This window comes from Ochotona curzoniae, unplaced genomic scaffold (assembly GCF_017591425.1).
Source record: "Ochotona curzoniae isolate NIBS_2020 unplaced genomic scaffold, NIBS_Ocur_1.0 contig_3622, whole genome shotgun sequence".
Classification (NCBI taxonomy): domain Eukaryota; kingdom Metazoa; phylum Chordata; class Mammalia; order Lagomorpha; family Ochotonidae; genus Ochotona; species Ochotona curzoniae.
This window is the reverse complement of record NW_024465926.1, coordinates 10,542,157-10,563,495: the sequence shown is the minus strand read 5'-3', so window position 1 is coordinate 10,563,495 and position 21,339 is coordinate 10,542,157. Positions and strand designations below refer to the sequence as shown.

Genomic DNA, 21,339 nt, shown 5'->3' with positions numbered 1-21,339 from the left:
TTGGGAATTAACCAAAGAGGTGAAAAACTTGCACATGGAAAACTACCAAATTGCTGAAAGAAGACATAAACAAATGAAAACATACCCCACGTTCATTGTTTGAAGATCTAGTATTAAGATGGCAATATTACCCAAAGTGGTTTACAGATACAACGCAATCCCTATCAAAATCTCAACGTATTCAAAAGAAAAAGCCATCCTAAAATTAGGGCAAAGCAAAAAGAAAGTGAGAAATGCAATCACATTTTACAAATGATAAATTTATTTCCAAATTCTGCACTATAACCAAATTACAATTACCTCTAGGTCTGTTTCGCTACTTTACATAAGGAGTAAAAAAAGACATGCTCACAGCCCAGTCGCTCATACATCCAGCAGCTCAGAATGGCCTTTGTCCCAAGATGGACCCAGCCACCTCCTGCTGTCCACTTGGCAGCTGGGGCTGCTTCCCAGCTCCCACCCTGAGGAGCATCTCCCCATCGTGTGGCAAAGCCCAGCCCGCCAGCAATGGCCCGGGGACAATGCCATCTCCAGATGAGAGAGCGTTGTCATGCTGGAGCACGCAGGACCCAACGTGGCTGCCATTATCTCCTGCGTGGCCTCCGCTCAGAGCCCAAAGCGGGCTGGTGTGCGGCGAGGGGTCATGGGCTCCCCCTGCTCTTTCCGACCCGGTGTGTAGATCTTTGTAGACCTAGAAGCACAGACAGGGGTTAGGAACACTGCTCCTCGGCCCAGCAAGGTGCTCAGCAGTACAAAGCATCTGGCCTCGCCACGTCCGGCCCATGCGGGAGGTTGTGGGCTCAAGATTCTTACCCCCAACCCACTCCCACCTCCTGCCTTCCACCTTTTGGACTGAGTTGGTACTAAAGGAAAGTTACCTCATTCTGATGGCTGTCTGGGAATATTTAAGACAGATGTTTCTTTGTTTTACTTCTTTTTATTTATTTGAAAAGCGGAGCAATAGAGAGAGACTCAATGGTTCACTCCCCAAATGGCCACAACAGCCAGGGCTGGGCGAGGCCGAAGCCAAAAGCCAGGAGCTCCACCCAGGTCTCCAATGAGTTAGCTCATGGCAAGATCCCTCAACAATTAAAACTAACAAATGACTTGAAACAAGCCAAACTGGCCAAAAAGATCCAACGAGTATCAGCTAGAGCTTGAAGCCATGTGTGTGAGCCTGATCTCACAGGGGCCAGAGAAGTTCCACCTCTAGCCCATGATTCAGCCATCCAGGCTTTGTTATAAAGCCCCAACAGATACCCTGGATGCCAACACTACAGTGAACTCTACTGGCTGGCAGTGTCCAGAACACACTGTCACACACCAGTGGATGAGACGGTCCCTTGGCCCTGGTGACACAGGAAGCTTCTCACTGGGGGCCTTTCCCTGTGGTCATTCTGATCTGTTTTGTGCTATACCGAGATTAACGGTCAAGTACGGTGCTTTCCTCGGTTCTCCAAGGCCTTCTAGTAAACTATTGAGCCTGAAGGAGTCCGAAAGATCTCTAAATTTCTAACAAGTTGGACAGAAGTAAGAGCCACCTGCTATCTGGCAAGTAGTGTTGAAGTGGACTGTCCCCGTAACCTGTCAGGTGTGGCTAAACTCTGGGCTCAGCCCAGAGGCTGAAAGGCACACCACTCAGGAGATCTCAAGGGCAGCGCACAGAGAGCGGCACCTGCACCCATCCGACGGCAGGAGATGCCCTGCACTGCAGCCCATGGCAGGGCTTAGCACATGGCAGCGACCTGCAGCTGCGTGTTTCTAACTGCACCTTTTAAGCTGCCTGGAATGCCCCATGGGCCTCCACAGGTGACTACCCAGCGCAGAAGCCACTTCTGCCACCAGCTCATCCTCATACATCCCACTCCTCTTATAATCATGACCATGTGTCAGGGCTCCTCCCTGGGCAGGCTCCCGCCCAGCATCCTGAGACCAGAGCTCACCTGGCACTGCCCAAGGGGCTGCGCTTCTCCTGCTCCTGCCGCCGTGCCCGCAACTGCTCCTCGGCCAGCGCCATCTCCTCCTCCATGGCAGAGACTTCCTCCTTGGCCCGACGGCGGTTCTCCTAGAGAGGGGGCACCGTCAGGAGGCCCTGTCCTCGCGTGTGCCTCGGCTCAGGCACCGTACCGCCCCGGCCAGCTCCGGAGGAAGCGGTCACACAGCTCCTGCCGCAGCACCATGGCCATCTTTTCTTCTGCAGCTATCTGCTTTTTTCACTGACTTGGGACAGAGGCAGGATGATTCAGGCTAACCAGTCATGTCCCAGCAATCCATTCAATTAAGTACTCAGTACTTTTTCATCAACTTTATAACAGTGTCAGGAAGTACAGGAAACGACATTATATCCTGTCAGGAAAGGACAGACAGAGGGGAGACGCGTCCAGGCCTGCAGTGCTAGAAAGGGCATAAGCAACAGCCCAGCAGCACTTGGCAACTCTAAATAATGGATCCAGGCAGCAGTCGTCAATGGGCATGGCAATCTCGGGATGCAGTGGCAGAGACCAAGAACGCAGGGAGGAGGCTGGCACCGCTGGGGCCACTCAGCACCCTGCATGCCTCCTAATGGCATCTGAAGGAAAAGCATCCCATCACACACACCCGTCTTTGCTTGAGCACTGAGCTCCAACCTTTGCAAGCCTTCACGTTCACTATTAGGTCATAGAAAGTACATGAAGTAGAGGTACAAGTTAAACACCACCATGAAGAAGCCACTGACCAAAAACATCACATGAGGTATTCTACTTGATAAATGACCTGGCTGCTCCAATAAATGTCATTTTTTAAAAAAAAAAGGATGGGAGGAAGCCTGTCCTAGATCAAAGAGCTACCATGCACAACAATGGCAATGTTTGGATGCCAACTCAAGCAACAACGCTACAGAAAAGGGAAGTCGGAATAAGGAGCACTGAGGACACCGAGGACGCATCAGGAGTGCCAACGTCCTTCCTGCCAGACACACACTCAAGTACTTAGGGATTAAATAACACAAGTCTGAGATGAGCCTTAAAACACTCCAGGGGAAAACTGGACAAGGGTGGGAGTGAGAACAGAACACAAAGTGACAGAATCGGAGTCACTCCTTCCACAGCTTTCTCTACTTTGGGGGCTAATTGGACTTCAGCCAACTGCGCCCCTGGAGGAGGGGAGCAGGAACCAGTCCCACCAGGCTGGCTGATCCACAGCTTTCAGAGGGAAGGAAGGAGGTCAGAGATGATGAGCTAAGGGGCAAACAGCGCCTCCCTGGCAAGCCCAGGGTCCTCACCTGCCGCGACTTGCCCGCCTGTTTCACACTGTAGAACATGGGGCCCAGCTCCGCCAGCCACTCCCCGTCCACAGCCGTCACGCACTGCATGTACTCCTGCACGCACAAGGACAGAAGAGGGGAGGTCACGAGAAGGCCAGTGTCCCTCCTAGAACCGCTCCACGAGGAGAAGCCACGAGAAGGGGCCTGCAAGGCTGAAAAGGGCAGGAGGAAGCCCCAGAGAGTGGAATTTTAATCCCTTTTCCCACCCCAATTCCTGCACTCCCAGGACAGGCCTTCCCTCAGCAAACCCTGCTGATGACACCCACGGGGGAGGCCTGCCCCGAGGACCAAGCAGGACAGAATCCTGCTAGCTCTGCATCCGACAGGCCCCTCTGTGTACAGATCCCCAACCCCCAGCTGGAAACCAACCCCAAATGCACTGAGGTGCCCAGGCCTCAAGCCTCCCAAGCCCAAAGCGCCTACCAGGAGGCAAGGAAGGGTCACCGCGACCTGGCCAGGCAGGTGGGCCTATGCTATGCAAACACCTGGAAAAGCCTCACCTTGGTGGTCATGACCAGCTCGTGATAGACTATGTAGTCCGGGGTGTAGCCCATTCCAAAGAGGGAGCTGGTGGGATGCAAGTGGCAGGGCATCCCCGTGCGGATATTCACGTACTCCCCAATTCCCTAGGAAAGACAGACAACAGGTGGCCATGTCAACAACGAGTGGCCTGAGAGGACTACCCCGTCACTTAACACCAGACCTGCAGAAATGCAGAGACAATGGAAGAACTTGGTCCTCGTGCAGGTATCACGCGGACGCTGCCACAGCTCCACCACACGGCCAGGGCTCACCTTGAGCTTGGCTGCCTGGTGGAAGTAGGCAGCACAGATGCACTTCCTGACTATGTCCCAGTCAGTGCCACACGAAGCCAGACTCATCCGTTGCTGCACCATGATGTCCTTGAGCTGGGCCCTCACCTCCCGGACCTTCCGCATGGCCTTGGCGTGGATGAAATGGTCGTTACACCAGATGGTGGAGTAATTATTGTTCTTCCACTGCAGGTACACATTCAGGTAGGTCAGATGATCACTCTCGGGGACAGCAAACTTCTCTCGGATCTGATCGCTCTCCTCCTCTCGGCCCTGGCAAAATAAAGGCCCTTGACCTTGAGCACGGGGAGCCCGGCCTACTCGGCGCATCCCAGAACTTTCCCCACTCCCTGACCCAGCACCCAAGCATGTTAACACACTGCCTTAGTCAGGACAGGTAAAAAGAATTTACAATACAGTTATGTGTTCTCACACATGATGGCTCAGGCAGAGCCCAAACTGGAAGACAAAAGATGCTCTTGCAGAGTTCCAGATCGCTCACCAATCCAGCCTGTCCTTCCCTCCCCAACCCTGCTTAACAGAAGGTGGCAAACTCAACCCTGGAAACTAACTCCTGCCTCCCACTCTATCTCCAAGACACAGGGAGAAGCTCTCCACTCTGAACCCTGGCTGGACCTTCCAGGCAGACAGCAGAGATGCCCCACCTTGGGCCTGTAGAAGATGGCGGGAACCGAGAGCATGGAGACGATGAGCAGGATCTCAGAGCTGCAGCCCATGTCACAGGACACAATGAGCATCTTGGACAGGGCCGGGTCCAGTGGGAACTCCACCATCAGCCGCCCTGTGGAGGTCAGACCGCCTGGAGAGGAGCACAGCCAGATTCAGTGCACAGCAGGGAGACAGGCTGGCACCAGTGCCCACAAGGCCCCACTCGCTCCCAGGGCACAGCACCTGTGTTGTCCAAGGCGCCTAGGATCCAGAGCTGGTACATGGAGTTGAGCATGTTGTCCTCTGGTGGTGGGTCCATGAAGTGGAACTGCAGCAGGTCCTGCACCCCGAGGGACTTGAGCAGCAGCACCACGTTGGCCAGGTTTGTCCTCTGGATCTCGGGCACGGTGGTGGTCAGGAGCTCATTCTTGTAGGCACTCTGGGTGTAGAGCCTGCGAGGGACAAGACCAAGTTCTGCTGCACCTGTTACCACGCTGCCTGCTCAGCCCAACCCACACCCAGCTGCCTGAGCATCACCACCATCCCTGCTCTCTGCCTGTGTGCCCCACAACAGCTGGCAGGGATGAACTACCAAAGGGAGAATGTGCAGCTCCTCTCCCTCCTCCTACTTCTTTCAGTCATTTTTGCCAAGACAAAACTCCACCCCACAATGCAACACTTGTGACATGCTCATTTCATTTCTGGAACCAGAATTATGGCAAGATGTTCTTATTATCTGATCCTATATGTTATTTTTGAAAATTCTATATGTTATTTTTGAAAATCAAAACAGAAGAAGGGACAGCCAGATGATACAGAAATTGAGGCACACCTAGAATGTCACATGCCTAGCAGCGAGCCTGGAAACCAACCCCAGCTCCATGCCCAGTCTACCCTTCTGCTCACGGGAACCCCCCACAGGCAGCAGAAGGTACAGGAGGCCTCAGTGGAGCTCTGGTCTCACAGGTCAGCCCTGCCTATCACAGGCATTTAGGGAAAGTGAAAAAATCAACGGTAGGATCATCTTCTGTCTACCTCTATGCTTTTCAAATGAAAATTGAAGATAAAAATAAAGGAAAATTAAAGAAAAAAAGAGAACCAACGTTGTCCCTTGTTCAAATCCACCCTCAGGGAACTACAGGCTGTACTGACCATTGCAGCAGCAGCCCACCAGGGCCTGCCTTGGACCCCAGAGCTCTCAGGATGGCTACTCAGCTGCCCAAGATGAGCAGCCTGCAGCCTGGGTTCACCTCCAGGCCTGCCAGCACCCCAGGTGCTGCCTGGCCTGGGCTCTCCCCAGCAATCCCAGTGCTGCCCAGGACTCCTACCTGAAACACTGACCTGGGCCCGTCCGGCCAGCTCGCCCTGACCTCTGGTTGGCATTGGCCTGGCTGATGGGGTAGATCTGTAGGGCATCCATGCCAATCCTGGGGTTGAAGACCTAGGAGGGGCAGCAAGGAGCTGATGAAGGGCCGAGTAGGGAAGGGAAGGCGGCATCAGAGCAAGGGAGCCCTCCTTCAGCAATCAGGTACCTCAAGCAACATCCTCATCAAAACCAGAAGAGGCTTCTTCTGCAAACTTCAGCTCCTGACCATCTTTCAGGTCGCGTTCTCACAAAGATTAACTGAACCACATGCATGGCAACATCCGTCCCCAGTGCCACCCTCCTCGCAGCACCACCACCACTTCCAGCTGTGGTTCCCAAGTGCGCCTCAAGGACTAGGGCCTGGCCTCCCACCGCTATGCTGAGTCGGCTCTGATGAAGCACCCAGGGCTGCTCTCTTACCTTTAATTTGCAATAACCAGAATCGATAACAAACATGATGCCATCAACAGTCAGAGAGGTCTCAGCGATGTTGGTAGCCACGATACACTTGCGAACGCCATCTGGAGCCTAAGCCAGCAGGACACGCAGGAAGAACAAGTCAAGGCCATCAGGACACTGAGAACCACAGGCAGGAGGCCGCCCGCACCCCAGCCCCTCCCAGGAAGGGAGCACTCTCTCTACTCGCTCTCCTGTTCTTGCTCAGGGGAAGTGGAGGAGACCCCAAGATGAGCACCCAGAAGAGATGCTCCCGCTGTCATACCTTCTGGAAGATTTTGGCCTGGAGGTCAGAGGGCAGCTGGGAGTAAATGGGCAGCACAGCCAAGGCAGGTGCATTCTCCAGCTCCTCCAGATGCTCCACAATCTGGTCGGAGGTGACCTGCGGACAGGGGAGCCTCAGGATCAGGGAGCCCAGCACTCACTGCAGGCCCCAACTGCTCCACCCAGTCAGGACCCAGGCACACACCTCGATGTCCTCTTGGCCAGGCATGAAGATAAGGATGTCCCCAGGGGCCCCGGACAGGTGTACTTGCAAGGACTGCTTCACGGCGGCCTCCACGTAATCCTCCTGTGGGGTCTGCACCAGCAGTCGGCAGTCAGCAGGACTCACGGAAACCTGGGCAGGACATCCCCCCAGGCACCCCGTGGCCCTGGCTCTGGTCTGGGTTCAGTGGCTCTGTCACCCTAGGAAAGGTCTGCCTGGGAGAGGACACTGCACAAGTTCCAGTGTCCCCAGGGCCTGTGCTGCCCGAAGGGCTCAGTGCAGCCCACCACCCTTAGCACTGTCGGGTGTCCTGGGAACCTGGCACTACAGGCTGCCCCTCGGGCCCCATGCCACACTGCACCTCCCCCAGCTGAGCACCCTAACCCACCCCCATCCCCAGGCCCAGCTGGCTTCTCATCAGAAAAGTGCACGGCACAGACGGTCATGCTCAGTACCTTGCTGAAGAGGATGTCAACAGGGAAGGTACGACCAGGGATGTGGAAGATGGGAACATTTCCAAAAAAGGCAGCAAATTTATCTGCATCCATAGTGGCTGAGGTGACAATCAGCTTCAAGTCTGAGCGCCGAGCCACAACCTACGAGAAGAGGTTACTCATGTATCCTGACCCCTCAGTGCTACTTCCAGATAGAACAAGGGCTGGGCAGCCTGGTATGGCAGAATCTTCACAGTCCTGAAGGCAGAGCAGCAGAGCCACAGCTGAGACAACCTCAAGCCACTCAATGGAAAAAGAATAAAGTATGCCAGGGTTCCAGGTCTCACCCGGCAACTCAGAGGCCTCACAGGAAACCCAGGCCTGACAAAGGCCCCTTGGCATCCCCAGACTAGCCCCCACCCCGGGGCACCCCCAGGCACCAAGCATCCAAGCCACAGCCCTCACCTCCCGGAGCAGCCCAAAGAGCACGTCGGTGTTGAGGGAGCGCTCGTGGGCCTCGTCCATGATGATGGCGCTGTAGTGGTCCAGGTCAGCCTCGCGTAGAGACTCTCGCAGCAGGATCCCGTCAGTCATGTACTTGATCAGGGTGTTCTCAGAAGTGCAGTCTTCGAAGCGAATAGCGTAGCCCACCTGGGAATCAGATGGCTCAGAAGGCCTGGCACACCCCCCACATGATGCAGGCCTTAGCAGACCACACCCTTCAGGAGCAACATGCAAAAGCTGCACAGTTTGGCACTTGCACACACTCACCTCCTCGCCCAGGTTTCCCCCCATCTCTTCGCTGACCCTCTTGGCCACAGACATGGCAGCCACACGCCGGGGTTGGGTGCACCCGATCATCCCGTAGTCCGTGTAACCGTCTTCATGCAGGTACTGGGTCAGCTGTGTGGTCTTGCCACTCCCTGTCTCGCCTACCACGATCACAATACTGTTGTCGCTAAAGGGAAGAGCAAGCACAGCGCGATCAGTCTGAGCAAGACAGTCTGAGCTCTGACAAGCTCTGCCCACAGCCTCCCCACAGCCCCTTTAGTGAGCCAGGAATCCTGCTTCCTGACCAGCCTTGTCACCGAGACAACAGCCTCTAAGAGGGATGCCACCTCTGATGCCTGAAGCCAGGGCAGCCCAGTGCCCGCGGCGCCCCCGGCCCCAGCCCAGCCCCGGCGGACTCACCGGATGATAGTGAGCAGCTCCTGCTGCACAGCGAAGATGGGCAGGTACTGCCTCTGCTCCAGGATCGACTTCTTCTTGGCAAACTCGCTGCTGGCTTCACTCTTCTTCTTCATGTGATTCGCAAACTTCTGCTCTGTCCTGAAACACATGGCAGCCTAAGCACCTGCTCAGTGCCCACCCTGGGCCTCCTGACTGGGGGTGCCATCAGCGTGAGGCCCATGTTGGCCAGAGCAGTGAGGGAGACACCACGGCAGCCAGGGAACTGGAGACATTGCCCGTTTGACCTGAGGACTGGAAATGCCATGTGGGACTGTGTCATTCACAACAACAAAGAAGAGATAGGGATGGAAGGAGAGAGACCTTAAGGACCAAGAGTGAGAGCTCACTGCTTCCTTAGTCATGAGCGCAAGAGACTGCCCAGGTCCCAACCTATGGATCAAGCCCATTGCCAGCAGAGACTGCCACCCACCTGTAGTCCACCTTCCCATCTTCTGTCAGAGCTTTATCTGGCTCCTCCTCTTTCTTGACACCCATAATATCTCCCAGTTTGGTCCCAGCCAGTTCCCAGTGTTTGTGCTGAGCCTGAGAAAAGACAAGAAAGAAAACCAAGTTGCCTCCATTCTGTGATATGACATCAGCCAATGGATACTCAGCCCCAGTTGACGTCAGCTTTACCTAGCAGCTGGTCAACCCCCACAAGGAACCAGTGCACTGAGCCACACATCCCAATCCTCAAACCTGCAGCCCTCAGACACCAAACAGTGGCTGTTGTACCCTGGGACCACAAAGAAAAGCAACGCCCTCTTCCGAGAGCGGTCCCTGATCTGTGGGTGTCCTAACTTCCACCAGAAACCCTATGGAGAGATGTCCCCACTCCAGGCAAAAAGAAACCAACCTTTTTGCGCTCCTTTTGCTCTCTGTGCTTCCGTACCGTTTGGCTGCCTTTCCGAGCAATGATGGCAAGGTCCGAGGTGGCGTCCTTGACTGGAATCACGGGCTCTGGCTGTGGAAGGTGAGAGAGAAAAAGAAATCCCCTCTCAACAGGCCAATCAACACGAGGAGCCCATTCAAAATGAAACAGGCTGCTCCTCCCCACAGATCCAGTGTGGCCCCTTCTCCCGTCTTAGAGCTTTCTCCGCTGGGGCCAGGGCCCACTCACCTGCTTGGTGAAGACGATGCGCCCATCCAGAAAGGGCGGCACCAGGTTGTGCACCATCAGATGCACCTTGGCCGCGTTGTCCTCCTCAAAGTCCTCGTCCACCTCCAGCCGGTGCACCACCCCGCTGGTGAGCATGCGGTTCGTCTCCCAGCGCTCGTTATCCTGGGAGGACACAAAAGACATCGCTCAGGCTACACCCGGAAAGAGCCCGAGGCAAGTCCACACTTCATGCCCACACAGAAGGGCCATGGGAAGCTGCCAAGATATATGAGAGGGCCTTCGACAGGGAGTCACTTTGTTCTCAGAGGCAGTGTCATCGAGCTAAGTCAGGGCCCCTAGACAGACACCTGAGTGGGGACCGTCCCTGGCTGGAGCTGAGGGCTTTCCAAGTCACGAAAAGACTCCCCCTACCCCTCTCCTCCAGGAGCCCACAGACCCGGTTACCTTGGCAACAGGGACCCAAGCATCTCATCACTTAGACAGGACCTGCTGCTGCTCCCACATGCCCTGACTCCCCCTCGGACCCCGCACCAACCGCGACGGTCACCTCATTGATCTGTCTCCGCTGAGCCGAAATGCGCTTCTGCTTCTGCTTATGCAGATGCTGCTCGCGCCTGCGCACGTAGTCCTCGGAGGAGTAGGCCAGGGGGTTGTGGAACTCGTCATAGCCCTCGTCCATCATGTACCAGTCCCGGTCGGCTTGCTGTGGGGCCCAGAGAACAGCTCAGTTTATGCAGGAGACAAGGTCGGGAGTAGGGGGCTAGCAGGGAGAGGGGGAGAGGGAGCTGTGAAGCAACCCTGAGGAGAGGCCACTGCGCTGCCAGTGGGGAGCTCTGCCATGCTGGCAGCCATCACGATACCACAGGATGGCGCCAACACACAGGCACAGGAGGCCTGAGGGGTGGACCCCAGTGCCGTGCCATACTTACCCGCTGGTCGTCCTCCCACTGCTGCCGCTCCTCTTCTGTGTCAAAGGAGATTCCCTCCTCACCATCCTCGCGCCTTCCTGGAAGAGGACAGGTGCCAGAGTTGTGCTGTGCCCAGCTGCCCAAGCGCAGCCTCTGCCGGGCCTCACCAGCACAAGCCCTTACCTCGGCCCCTGGACAGACGTGGGGTAGACCCCAGGTGTCTCCTGTCGTCAGCCCACTCATTGTATTTGTAGGAGGGGGTTGGCAGAGGCGTGTCGTCTGAGTACTTGCTCCTCACAGACCTGAAAGACAGACAACACCCCGGCATCATGCAGCGGCCAGAGCTGAGCCGCACTTCCCGCTCCTGACCACTCTCCTCACACGGATCCCCTTCGCCACCCGGAGCATCACCTGTCTCGATCCCGGGAGGACGGCCGATGGCTCCGCTCGGAATCCCGGTAGGAGGGCGTCGGGGAGGGCGATTCCCACTGCGAGCGCCTGGAAGAGCCGTAGCCGCTGTCCTCCTCCTCCCAGGTGGACCTGGAAGGGGTGGCTGCGTCTGTGTCCCCAGAGACCCAGCCACGGGAAACACGGAGGTCAGGCTGCAGGATCGTCCCCCTGCGTGATGTCTCCACTACCCATAATCGCGGCTCCTACCCCGTAACAGGTAAGGCGGTTTGACAGTTTGCAAAGACACCTGAAGCCCCACTTTCTTTCTGTGCTTATAACATTTTCAGCAATGTTATAGTGTTCTTGGTTATACTATTTGCCAGAGTGACAAAGACAAAGGGATTTACTTCCCAAATGCGTTTAACAGCCAGGGCTGGACCAGGCTGAAGCCAGGAGCCAGGAGCTCCAGCCAGGGCTCCCATTGGGTGGCACAGACCCAAGCAACATCTGCTGCTTCCCAGTCACACGGGCTGGAAGCTGGATCAGAAGCACGGGAGGCAGAACATGAACCAGCACTCTGATACGGGATGCAGGCACTGTAAACAGAGGCTTAACCAGCTATGCCACACTGCCAGCCCCTACAGTAACATTTTCCATTTACTTCTGCAAACACACTCTTCCTGGTTATAAATACAAACACTTCTCAATACACCTGCTCCCAGCTACCCATTCTTTTCTGTTGTTTGAAAAACTAACCATGCAGCAAACTGCATCTCACCTTCAAGGGGCACATCCCTGTCCCTTCCAACAGAGGGGGCAGGGTGGGGCCCAGCTGCCTCAGACCTGGCATCCCAAGAGGATCATGGTGGAACAGAGGGTCATGGTACCGCCTCAGCAGCCACATGGTGGGCACGAGCCCCCCTTTCTGTGTTGGATCCACTCGGCTCCTCACAAGCACCACAGAAAACAGCGTGGCCTACCTTTAGGTCGATGCCGTGGGCTCTCTGGTTCGTTCCTTCTGCTGCTGCGCTCTGACCCGCCCTCTCGCTCCGATCTGCTGCTGTGCCTGCTTCGATCCCGCTCATCTACAAAAGTCACACTCCGAGGTTAAAATCGGAGTCCACCATCAGGGTGCCCAAATGCATCCTCCCCGCTCACTCACAGGTACAACCTGCAGTGGTCTTACGCCACCCGTGGCTTCCTGAAACTCCCATACTCCCATTCTCTCAAGGGGCCAAACTTAAGTTACTGGCTACAAAGTTCAAAATTTACAGTAAGTTTTTTCCTGCAAGAATTCACAAAAATAGTTTCACATCTGCAATGAATGGACTTCCGGCAGTTACGAGTCTAAGCTGTAAGAGTCACACAAGTGAGCCAGTGATGGATGTCACCTGCAGCTTTGTTGCCCAGCGGCAGCACTCCTGCCAACCCTGGCTTCTTATACATATCGCCCATTCCCACTGTCATCACAGTGTCCATAATAAAACAAGGACCACGACTCAAGCAGAGCGGCTGGCTACATTTTTTAGAAGAGCAACAGCTATTTTTTTCCCCTAAAAATTTACTTATTTTTATTAGAAAGTCAACTTTTACAGAAAAAAGGTGAGACAGAGTTCTTCCATTTGCTGGATCATTCCCCAAGTGGCCACAATGGCCAGAGCTGGACTAGTCTAAAGCCAGGAACCAGAACTTCTTCTGATATTCCCACAAGGGTGCAGGGGCCCAACGACTTGACATCCCCGCTCATGAGCAGGGAGCTGGATGAGAAGTTGAGCAGCCAGGACACAAACCAAACGATGGAGGATTCACCAATAGAGCCATCGCTCCTGTTCCAAGCAACAGTTCTTCTTAAACTGCCTGAACCCCAATCCTGACAGGCCACAACCAACCAGGCTGACATTATGCACTTACATCTTACAATGCCCAACTGGCAGATAGTATAGAAACCCTGGCCACAGGAAAAAGGCTGAAGTACAAATGGACAACAGCAACCCCAGGGGACAGCTCACCTCTGTCTCTCTTGCGGTCATAGTCTCGATCCCGCGATTTCTCCTTCTTCCGATCCTTTTCTTCTTTGGATGAGGCGTAGACCCCATGTTCCCGCCGGTCCCGCTCTCTCTGCCGGCTGCGTTCCCAAAACTCCTCACTCACACCGCCGGGGTGGGATGGCGTCTCTACCCGAGCAGAGCGGTAGTGTCTGAAACGGGAAGAGCTGGGTGGGTTTTCTGTCCTCTTTCCTGCCTCTGCACATTGACCATTTAGGGAGAGCAGGTGGTAAAGGCCCTCCCTAGGAAAAAAGCTTCTGGCTGTGCTGGACGGTCATCTGTGCTTTTCTGCTCTCTCTGCCAGATACTGCAGGCTTACACATCCCAACCCAGCCCTATCCGACCTCTATCATCTACGCTTTAGTTGCCTTTGAATTTCGCCCAGAAATCTCAGGCAAAGGCTGATGCCTACCTGCTCTCAGCCATAAACTTGTAAGATCAGAAAGCTGTCAGCGCCCAACAGGAGCAGGCAGCTGGCCTGGGCACTAAATGGGCAGCAGGAGCACCAACGGTGGACACTCGGGCTGCTCGAGTGCAGCTTCCATCTCTCCCCCTTACCTGTCCTTCCGGCTGCTCCGGCCAGCCTGCTCGCTGCCTTCCTCCTCGGCACCCTTCTGCTCATCCTTGCTCTCTTCCCAGTCCTTGTAAGAAGAGATCCGGGACTTCTTCTTGTCCTCGCCGTCATCCTTCTCCTCTCGCTCTTTTCGTTTCAGGGAGGCCAGCAGGTCCAGCCCCAGCCGTGAAGGGCGAGGGGCGGGCGCCTTGAAGACATGCTGCTCGCTGGCTGCGTTTTTGGTCTTGCAGATGAGGCCGCCCACCTGCGAGTCCAGGTCAGTGCCTTCCAAGCGATGGATTGAGGCATCCTCGCCGGCGTCCTCCATCTCGGGAAGGAAGACAGACTACTTGGTACCAGACAGAGATGGGAGAGGGGTCAGCCATCCCCAGGAACCACAGGAATGGGCACCCTGGGGTGGTTAACATACACCCCGCCCCCCGCCAAGCCCAGGACTGCCTTGGCCATCCAAGGTTGTCAAGGCCTGTGCATCGCATCCGAGGCTCCTCTGGTGCCCACACTAACACACCACATGCTCCCACATAGCCTTGCATACCCAGTCCGAGTGGACATCCACCCAGGCAGGATGGCCCTCTCTGAGGGACAGTCACAATGGCAACAGGACCTGTCACGTGTGCAGAGGGGAGATGCCACCAGGCCTGACGTCGGGGGTTAACCTGACTGTCAATTACTCTTAGGTTACCTCTGACTTCCCCTCTCACATATACTTGAGAACATTTTATGAGGGAGCCACATTACACTGCAGCAGATGAAGCTGCCACCTGTGACAGCATTCCCTTAGGTGCACCTGTTTGTGTCCTGGCTGTCTCACTTCGGATCCAGCTTCCGGCTGATGGCCCGGAAGCAGCAGCAGAGGATGGTCCAGGTGCCTGGGCCTCGCCCCCCACATGGGAGAGACCAGGACGGCTCCTGGCTTCAGCCCGGGACAGCAGGCTCCTGGCTTCAGCCCGGGCCAGCACTGGCCGTGGCAGCTGGGCAGTCAATCAGCAGAGGAGCCTGTCCCTCCCTCGCTTTCTGTAACTCTGACTTTCAAAATCACAATTGTAAGAAGTTGGCAGAGAAGGAACACGCCCATCTGCTGGCTCACTTTCTAATGCCCCGGAGCCATGCCCCAGGACTCAGTGCAGGCCCACACCACCAGCAGGAACGGAGCTGTCACCATTGCCTCTGAGGGTCCAGATGATCAGAACTCGGAGGTCAGGAGCTGGAGCCAGGGATTGAACCCAGCCAGGCACTGCAATGTCGTGAGACCTGTGCCAGCCAGCATCTTAACCAACAGACCAAATGCCTACCTTCTCCATAATTTCCGTATCTGTAAATGAAAACAATCTTTGCTTTATCTAACAGAGTTGTTATAAAAACGAAATAAAACAACGGGTCATGTGACCACAAAGAGTCACAGAAACATCACTACTATATTTCCTTGTAGTGCTCTGTTACTGTACACCGATTAGGTCCCTCACTACTTTTGGGATTTTTTTGTGTGAGTTTTCTTACCTATCTTTCCCTTTAGCCGACTGACGCCCCACAACACAGCAGGGATGCTGGGTGCGAGCCTGGGTGTCCTTAGAAAAACTCGCCTCAAAAGCAGTCAAAACTGGTCGAATAACAATCTACGGCACCAAAAGTCTTTATGAGAAACACTGGGTGAGAACATGGTTTTTCTGAAAATATCTCTGTGGCCCCAAGGCTTGGTGGCAAGCGACTTGTCACCAATTCCTTGCAACTCTTCCCAGCACTCGGTTCCTAGTTAGAAAGTGTCTGGATAAACTCCCATAATTTCGGCAGGTGGCGGATCAGCAGGCTGCTGATCCCTGTAGTAGGAACGAGGTGGCCACAATACGCTGTGCCCCAGGAGATCCCGGGAGGCCAGCCCACGCAGCCGGGAGAACCCTGTCCGTCCTGATCCCGCCTGACAAGCGCTCAAGTGCATAAGTGAACTTAATAAAGGAAAGCCGGTACCCGCCCAGCGTTTCTACACAAATCTGACAGGCGGGACTTGACCGGTCCCTGTTAGGGCAAGGCCACACGGGGCAACAGGACTCAGCCACTGAGCAACAATTCCCTGGGCGCCTCTGCGAGCCAACCGGGAAGGAGAGAGGGCAAACCCGACGAGAACCCCCGGGCACCGACCTGCATGCCGGAGCCCTGCCGGAGCCCCCGGCTCGCACCCGGGGGCCAGCCGAAGGGGAAGGGCCGGGGATCGCGGGCTGACCGCAGCGTCCCCAAAGGCAGGACAGCTGAGGGACCTCACGCACCAGACTTCGCCAACCCGGACCAAGGATGGAGACCAACCGCCGGGAGCCGCCACGACGGGCCAAGGGCCGGACGGAAAGGAAGAAGAGACACTCACCTCCTGGAGCCCCAAGGGCAGGGTCGGGCGCGCGGGCGGCGCTGAGACTACCTCAAAGAGCCAAAACCCGCAGCCTGAAAGCGGCCATCACTGTCCCAGCATACTCTGCGCAGCCCCCTCTAGCCATCCAAGATCACCGAGAGTAGCCTGGAAAAGGCCGGTTCCTGCATCCAGGTGTGGAACCGAACGCGGCCAGTGGCTTCCTCTACCAAGTTGAGCAGAGAGACTTCCGAGTCTCCTGGCGGCCAATCAGGCTCAGCCTAAGAGGCGAAATCCAGCCTCTAGCCTGGAAGCGCGGAAAGGAAGGCCAGTGAACCATGGTTGATAAGGGCGGAAGTGACGTACATCCCGGTCACGCTCATTGGGCCATTGACCCCGCAGGATGCGCGATCCTGCGTTCAATTTCTGCGCCCGTGCGCCTTGCATTTCCGCTTTCTTCCCACTCGGAGGGACAAGGGTTGCTAGGCAACACAGTTCGGCTGGAGGGTCGGGGTTCTTCGTTCTGGACAAAGTGGCCGCGCCGGCGCCCCTGGAGCAGAGGGGCACCCGCCCGAGTAAGTCGCGTCGTCCGGTGCGTTGGGGGCCGGGAGGAGCCCCGCCGCAGGCCGCGGGCAGAGTCCTGGGCACCGTACCCGCCTCTGGCTGCTGACCCCCGACTCCCGGCCGGCGGCTGACCCTCGAGTCCTGGGGTCCCCGCCACCCCCGGGGAAGAGCAGCATGGGCTCCGGCTCCCGGACCCTAGCGGCCCTGTGGGGGCAGTGAACCCATGGGTGGAAGGCGGCGCGCGGGTCCCCCGCTCCTTCTCTCTTAATCCTCCTCTTTCTCCCTTTAGGGAAAAAAAAAAAAGGTGGGGGGAGCACATTTTTTTAATATACGTGTAGGTATTGGGGGAAGTAGCAGTGAGCTCTCCCGTGTAAATGCGAATCTCCCGTGTGCCCACACGCAGGGAGACCCAGGGATGTTGATGTAAATGCCGGTTCTGGCAGCCGGGATTGTTGGTCAGGAGTATCCATGTATCCATCTGGTCGGCCGTCCTTGCAGCGGGTGTAGCATCAGCGTCCCCGTGGGAGCTGTGACCGCCCGCCCCGCGTCCACGCTCTCTCTGCGTGTTACTGTCCTGCTCAATCTTTGCCAATGTAGTGATTTTTTTTAAATATACATATATAAAATCTCAGTTTTGTCACTAATAAAAGCTTAACTTTTGCAGATGTATTTCCTGTCCGTTTGTACTTCTTTTGTGATTCTTCGTTGCTATTCTTTGCTACAGGCATTCTCTTTTCTTTTTACATGTATTTGTTTGGAAGGGTTACACAGACAGAAGGGGGTCGTGTCTTCCTGTGGTTCACTCCTCCGCGTGGCCACGTGGCCAAAGCTGGACCAGGCCAAAGCCAGGGCTCTGAGCTGCCTCTGAATCTCCCACATGGGACGGGAGCCCAAGCAGCTTGGGATCCGAACCTGTGCCAGCACGGATGCTGGCGCCACAGGCAGCAGCTTTGCCCACCCCGTCACAGCGCCAGCCCCCAGACATTTTCTTGAATGTGGTGGCACTGTCCCTGCCCTCCTCCCCGCAGTCGTGCAGGCGTGCCCCGTCTGACAGTGTTAACCCCCATTTACTTCTGCCGTGTATTCTTTACTGCCCTCATTAACAATTTGCTGTGTCTCTCACATCCAACAGCTTAGCTTCTATTTTTCAGTCTGACCTCTTACTACAGCAGTTGTGTTTCCTGGGTGAATCTGTACCCTCACTGCACGTGGCACTGGGCTGGCGTAGCCGGGGCAGGGGGACAGTCAGTAAGGCCCTGCTGGCAGCGGTGGCATGCAGAGCCCAGCTCCATCTGCTCCACTGCCGGTCCAGCTCACGTACCTGGGAAAGCTGTGGAAGATGTCACAGGTGCTTGGGTTCCTGTTGCCCTCAGGAATGATGGAGAGTACCAGGTTCCTGGCTTCGGGCGGCTGTGGCCACTTGGCACATGTGAACAGCACATGGGAGATTTCTCCCTGTCTTCCCTGCCCTGTTCCCCGTTTCTGTGTGGTACTCTGTCTCTGAAATAACCCAGTCTTTTTTTTTTTTAATACAACATGTGACCAAAAAATATATTAAGAATTTTCCATTTTTGTTGCCTAAGCAAACTTTGGAAGTGAATACCAAGTGTCAGGTGTCTCCATGGAATCTCTCATGCATGCCCTTGTTCCCAGAAATTAAGCCTCTTCCAGTGAGAAAATGGGCAGCATATTGTTTCAGAGGGAACACTGGACTAGAAATTGGGTGGCCCAGGTGCGAGTCCCTGGAAGAGGCAGTGAAGCACGTGTGTGGTGCGTATCAGCCCTGGCCCCTCCACGGCTGTTCTCGCTGCTCCCCTAGACTCTCCAGGACCGGAGGCTCCTGACCTGGGCAGCTTCCCCAACCCTGATTGCAGCTGCATCCAGCCGGTGGGAGCCGTAGGGGAGGTTGCAGGAAGGGAGGACCGCAGCTGTCAGCTGTACATGCCAACTGACCCGCAGAGCAGCCTGGCCCACATGCCAGCCAAACTGCAGAGCAGCTGGACCCCTGTGCAGCACACAGTTCTGGCACCGTCGGGCATCACAGATGTTGACCCTACGACACAGCTTTCCTTCTCCTGCCTTAATTAGTCTTCACTTTGCCAGTGTTGGGAGCATTCTCTCCTGTTGGGACACTAACACACTCCACTGCCTTTTGGGCAAAAAAAAAAAAAAGGAACAAAATCTAGGAACACATTTGTATCCCCTGGTAAGTATATGGCAAAGCTTGAAAGGCACTTGAGAACGTAAAGAAAGTAGTCACGTGACAGGAGTGGGAAGAAGGCCTGGGGTCTGGCCCCAGTTGGGGTTCTAAGGAGAAAGAGCCTTTCCCCAGCACGCCTTCCTGGGTCGCTTGGCACATTTGTGGAGTTTTAAACTGGGACTCGTGTACCAAGTCTACACTGTCTGTTTCAGGATTGACAGTGAGGAGCAACACCGGGATTGTTTCAAGATGAGCTTCCTGCTGCCCAAGCTGTCTAGCAAAAAAGAAGTGGACCAGGCGATAAAAAGCACTGCCGAGAAGGTGTTGGTTCTCAGATTTGGGAGAGACGACGATCCCGGCTGCCTGCAGCTGGATGACACTGTGAGTGTTCCCAGGAAGAGGTGTTTGCTAAAGGGTGTGTATTTTCACTTGCACCTCTGCAAAATGCATGGAAAACAGCAGGCAGGGTGGGGATCTCGCTGTTCACTTCCCCAGCAGCTGGCCACGGGGCTGCGCTGAGGGACCCTGCATCTGGGCCTACGCTGCCTCGGCTGCGCTTGCTGGCTAGACAACGGGACAGCAGGAGTGCAGAGCAGATGTCTGTGAACATGGCCGTTTTTGATGCCGACAACAGTAAAGGGAAGCAAATGCCCTGGAAGCCGAGGAACTTCCCCCAGGCACAGAGCCACTAGGTTGCATGGCTGGGACTTGAACTGTTTGCTCCAACTGTGGATTCCCTTCTCCGGTTCGCTGCCCTCAGTCTGTACCTGCTCATCATCTCTGGTCTTGTAGTGCATCTTCCCACTCTGACGAGCGAGCTGAGAAAGTGTGGGGCAGAGCAGATGTTAGTTCTCGCTCAGCCCAGGGAGAGTACCGTGTACCGTTTCTGTGGCTGCCATCTCCTCTCTGGGAATCAAGTTCAAGTGTGGTTAAAACTCAGAGAGGGGTGTGTAACCTGGAGTAGAAAGGACCAGAAGGTTCCCAGCTATAGGAACGTGGACGTCTCAGAACAGCGAGAGTAGGTGCTGGAGTCAGGCTGAGCATGCGCAGATTCAGGCTGAGCATGCGCAGATCCAGCCCTCCTGCTTGGCAGCCACATGGCCTGGAACAAATCCACTCAGCTCCCTGGGCCTCCACTTCCATTCATAGCGTGGGGCTACGAGGGACAGTTACAGTGATGCTGCAAGGATTAAATGAGTTAACAATGTTGATCACTTACGACACTTTTGTATAGGAAGTAGCTTGTAAGTGTTGGCTGTTACTGTAATTGTCTGGGAAGATTGAGATAAAAGAGTTTGGAGAGATTAAAGTGTCTGCATGACACATTTCAAAATCGTTTAAAATGAACAGGTCTGCTTATGAAAAAGTCAGAGGTGGGAGAAATTAAATTTACCCGTGACCCTCTTAAATGCCAACCATGATTCAGGCTCCAGTATTAAGGTTCTGTATGTCTAATGTAGAATCCACACAGATTCTAGAATCTTTTTTTTTTTTTTTTAAGATTTTTATTGGGAAGTCAGATACACACAGAGGAGGAGAGACAGAGGAAGATCTCCCATCCAATGATTCACTCCCCAAGCAGACTCAGGGGCCAGCGCTCAGCCGATCCGGAGCCAGCAGCCCAGAGCTTCTTCCTGGTCTCCCGCGGAGGTTCAGGGTCCCACGGCCTTGGGTCATCCTTGAGTGCTTTCCCAGGCCACAAGCAGGGAGCTGGATGGGAAATGGGGCCGCTGAAACTAAAACTGGTGCCCATATGGGATCCTGGTGCTTGCAAGACAAGGACGTTAGCAACTAGGCTACCATGCCGGGCTCAGGTTCTAGATTCTTTTTTTTTTTTTTCTCATGGATTTTGGTGTTTTTGTATTTTAATTTCTTAAAAACAGTTTTTTCCTCATATTAAATTTTTCATTGAGTCAGAAGTCATGCAGTAGCATCATTGTCTTCAAGAATATGTCTTCAGTGACACATTAGTCATTCAGTAACATGGCATTTAACTTCATGTTGTTATAAATTTCTGTTTATCTTCCTGTTGTTGACTTTGTTTTGTGACTTTTTCATTTAAAGGGATGTATAGTAACTGTGTAATGGAGATTACCATATACAACGTGAGGACACAGTGCAATATGCATCTCCACCTCCAGATCAAAGATGAGCTGCCAATGAAAATGTGAAATATATCTTGGCAGTAGGATGCCAGACTGCCTTCCGTTGCGCATGCCTGTGAAGATCTGAGTGTTTTGTAATGAAAGTTTCAAGCAGTATTAGGGAAATATACAGGGGTCTTGATTCAAGAAAAGCACTGATGCTTTCTAAGAACGTAAGAAAGGTTGTTACATGCAGCTGATTCCCACAGCCAAGTCCTCTTTGCACAATTAGTTTACCACAAGCCAAAATCCCAGTTCAGCAAGGTGCTTGGTAGGTCCCTTATTCCAGCAGGGTAGGAACGGG

General features: G+C 54.7%; 2 protein-coding genes across 5 annotated transcripts in view; one reads left to right on the top strand and one right to left on the bottom strand.

Annotated features, from left to right (window-relative positions):
• Positions 1-239: 239 nt before the first annotated feature.
• Positions 240-16,355, bottom strand: DHX38 (DEAH-box helicase 38). 2 transcript variants are annotated; one of them, XM_040982427.1, is made up of 26 exons: positions 16,149-16,355; positions 13,780-14,102; positions 13,186-13,373; positions 12,157-12,261; positions 11,198-11,345; positions 10,970-11,088; positions 10,808-10,884; positions 10,426-10,581; positions 9,879-10,040; positions 9,615-9,722; positions 9,189-9,301; positions 8,720-8,857; positions 8,300-8,486; positions 7,994-8,179; positions 7,550-7,690; positions 7,077-7,187; positions 6,873-6,989; positions 6,572-6,679; positions 6,114-6,226; positions 5,029-5,237; positions 4,782-4,936; positions 4,099-4,389; positions 3,805-3,930; positions 3,263-3,358; positions 1,944-2,065; positions 240-691 (listed from the first exon to the last, which is right to left on the bottom strand). In XM_040982427.1, exons 2-26 carry the CDS (start codon positions 14,100-14,102, stop codon positions 607-609), a joined length of 3,684 nt encoding a protein of 1,227 aa, XP_040838361.1. In that variant the 5' UTR covers positions 16,149-16,355; the 3' UTR covers positions 240-606. The 2 variants fall into 2 exon arrangements, with proteins under 2 accessions (XP_040838361.1, XP_040838360.1); XM_040982426.1 differs by lacking the exon at positions 16,149-16,355 and having other exon boundaries at positions 13,780-14,463.
• Positions 16,356-16,577: 222 nt separating this feature from the next.
• TXNL4B (thioredoxin like 4B) overlaps positions 16,578-21,339 on the top strand; it is a 32,534-nt gene continuing 27,772 nt past the window's right edge. For all 3 annotated transcript variants that reach the window (XM_040982425.1, XM_040982422.1, XM_040982423.1), the window contains exons 1-2: positions 16,578-16,702; positions 19,104-19,272. In XM_040982425.1, coding sequence (XP_040838359.1) covers positions 19,141-19,272 — 132 coding nt within the window. In that variant the 5' untranslated portion in view covers positions 16,578-16,702; positions 19,104-19,140. The remainder of the gene's footprint in view (positions 16,703-19,103; positions 19,273-21,339) is intronic.

Excerpts from the sequence above, each read along its gene's own strand:
- DHX38 (XM_040982427.1), bottom strand. The coding sequence starts at position 14,102 with ATGGAGGACGCCGGCGAGGATGCCTCAATCCATCGCTTGGAAGGCACT. Across the intron at positions 4,937-5,028 it reads AGGCGCCTTGGACAACACAG|GCGGTCTGACCTCCACAGGG; the intron begins GTGCTGTGCCCT and ends GCTCCTCTCCAG. Across the intron at positions 2,066-3,262 it reads AGGCGGGCAAGTCGCGGCAG|GAGAACCGCCGTCGGGCCAA; the intron begins GTGAGGACCCTG and ends CCCCCTCTCTAG.